Source organism: Sinocyclocheilus grahami, unplaced genomic scaffold, assembly GCF_001515645.1.
Source record: "Sinocyclocheilus grahami isolate Dianchi unplaced genomic scaffold, SAMN03320097.WGS_v1.1 scaffold5220.1, whole genome shotgun sequence".
Taxonomy (NCBI): Eukaryota; Metazoa; Chordata; class Actinopteri; order Cypriniformes; family Cyprinidae; genus Sinocyclocheilus; species Sinocyclocheilus grahami.
The window spans coordinates 174-2263 of NW_015509972.1; the positions used below are offsets into that span (position 1 = coordinate 174).

The window sequence follows — 2090 nt, forward strand, 5'->3', positions numbered from 1 at the left end:
AACAGACAATGAAAAACCCAACATTAAAGTACAAAGAGTCAAGAGCCCAACTAAAGCAAACACTGATCACAATAATGGTGATTTGTTGAAATTTCAACACTTTTTCAAAAGTAATGTTGATTCAGTGCAAATAACATTGACTAATCAACTAGTTTTAACATTTATTCAATGGTTGCTTACTATCAGGGAGGTGTCCTGATTCACTGATCACATCCAGTGTTTAATCCCTCATCAAAAGTGTGTTATTACATTAATGCACTTAAATGTTTCATTACCACAACTTTGATGCTGCAGCAATCAGTTTAAACACATCATGCACATCAAAAGTCTAACTCACCACAGACCCACAGACATCAACAATCAGCATATGAATCTCAACAATGGTGATGATCAACAAAAAGAAAAGATCAATTCTGAACTCAATTCAATTCAAGCTACTTAAAATCACATTTTACTGTTTCACTGAAATAATATGTTGTTTATGAATAGCTTCAATGTCTATTTCATTAGCACCTCAGAACTAATGCACCTCCCATCAAAAACAATAGAGCTGTCATTGGACAGCAGCTTTATTATGATGGATTCAACAGTGCAGCATGAACACAGCAGCAGTGCTCAGTATCCGTCAGGATAGCCTCCTTTCCTCGGGTCAGATGCAGCACAGATTGTGTCCGTCTCTCGTACGACCGCCTGGACTTTTCCTATTGAAGATGTCTTGCTTATGATGTGATTCTTCAGCTTCAAGCCATCAGATACATTCTGCATTCACAAACACAACATTACAATAATTATTACTTTGCTGACTTTGTGAATCTGGTTATTTAAATGTCTTATATTGAACTACCTCAAGAATCCTACCTCATCAAAGCCGTCTTCCACAAGCGTCTTATTGGGATTAAACTGATTGTGAGCTCTGGGTTCTGTAACAGCTTTCTGAACATCATAGTCAAAGAACATGTAGTTCAGGATCACCTGAAATGAGGAAGAAAAATATAAGCAACATTTTTAAACAATTTAACAAACACATGCATTTCATATCACAACAAATATATTAGTGAAACACATACTGAGCAAGGTGAATGCCAATTGATATTTGACTTTTGACTTTTAAAGCAAAATAAGCAGCACTCATAAGCAGCACGGAAAGCCTCTATTATATGATGATATGTCAAAAGCTTATTCTCTGCTGTAGAAACATTGCTGCTTGAGAGGTTGTAACCTGAAATAAAATGTTATTATTTGAACTGAACCTTAGAACATTTTACAAGATCCAAAGAGATTTCATGCATGAGAGGATAACTCTTAAACTTGAATGGGTTAAAGATGCACACTGTATATTTCTTTTGATCAGTTACAATTGTTGCTTTCCAGACTATATTATGATCCTCCTGGGTAAAACGCATTTGCGTCACACACACCTTTGAGTATGTTGAGAATCAGAGCGAGCACAGGTCCACCGAATGGAGCATCAGGAGCATGAAATATGTATTTCCCCACAGTGAAGTTTAATGCACACTCATTCAATACAGGCTGATAATTCTTTAGGTCTTCAAATGTTATATTCCCTCCTGTTTTATCAGAAACAAAGATCGAGTCAGACTTGATTTAATAATATTAGGTCAGAAGCCCGTCAAAGCATGAAATAACCTGCAGCATTGATATCATCCACTATATTCTGAGTCAGTGACCCATCGTAAAAGACATCTGGTCCTTTCTCGGCTATCCTCCTATAGGTGACAGCAAGTTGCGGAAATCTTATAATGTCATTTTCCTTCAAGATGGTGTTGTTTGAGTTGCAAAACACTTCACTGCAAGACAAGAAAGCAGATCAGAAGTGACAATTCAGATGCAATTGGCATATACACACCTGTAGTATTATAATAGTGTCAGAGCATTAGCCTTGTGGGCATACCTTTTCTGACTATTCTTTTTCTTGTTTACAGATAATATATTCTTACCACCATGTAGCATTATTCAGAATCATGTTCTCATTGTCTTTGATCGTTTCGGCCAGGGCCCTGCCAATCGGAAATCCCTCCCATGCCAGCTTTATGCTGGGCTCAAACAGCTCCTTCCATGGCAGTCTCCCG

General features: G+C 37.4%; 1 protein-coding gene across 1 annotated transcript in view; it reads right to left on the bottom strand.

Annotated features, from left to right (window-relative positions):
- Positions 1-615: 615 nt before the first annotated feature.
- Positions 616-2090, bottom strand: part of LOC107577136 (gamma-glutamyltranspeptidase 1-like) — a 12574-nt gene continuing 11099 nt past the window's right edge. The window contains exons 4-9 of the mRNA XM_016263246.1: positions 1959-2084; positions 1648-1808; positions 1419-1568; positions 1129-1219; positions 859-988; positions 616-759 (exon numbers count right to left, since the gene is read on the bottom strand). Coding sequence (XP_016118732.1) covers positions 616-759; positions 859-988; positions 1129-1219; positions 1419-1568; positions 1648-1808; positions 1959-2084 — 802 coding nt within the window. The remainder of the gene's footprint in view (positions 760-858; positions 989-1128; positions 1220-1418; positions 1569-1647; positions 1809-1958; positions 2085-2090) is intronic.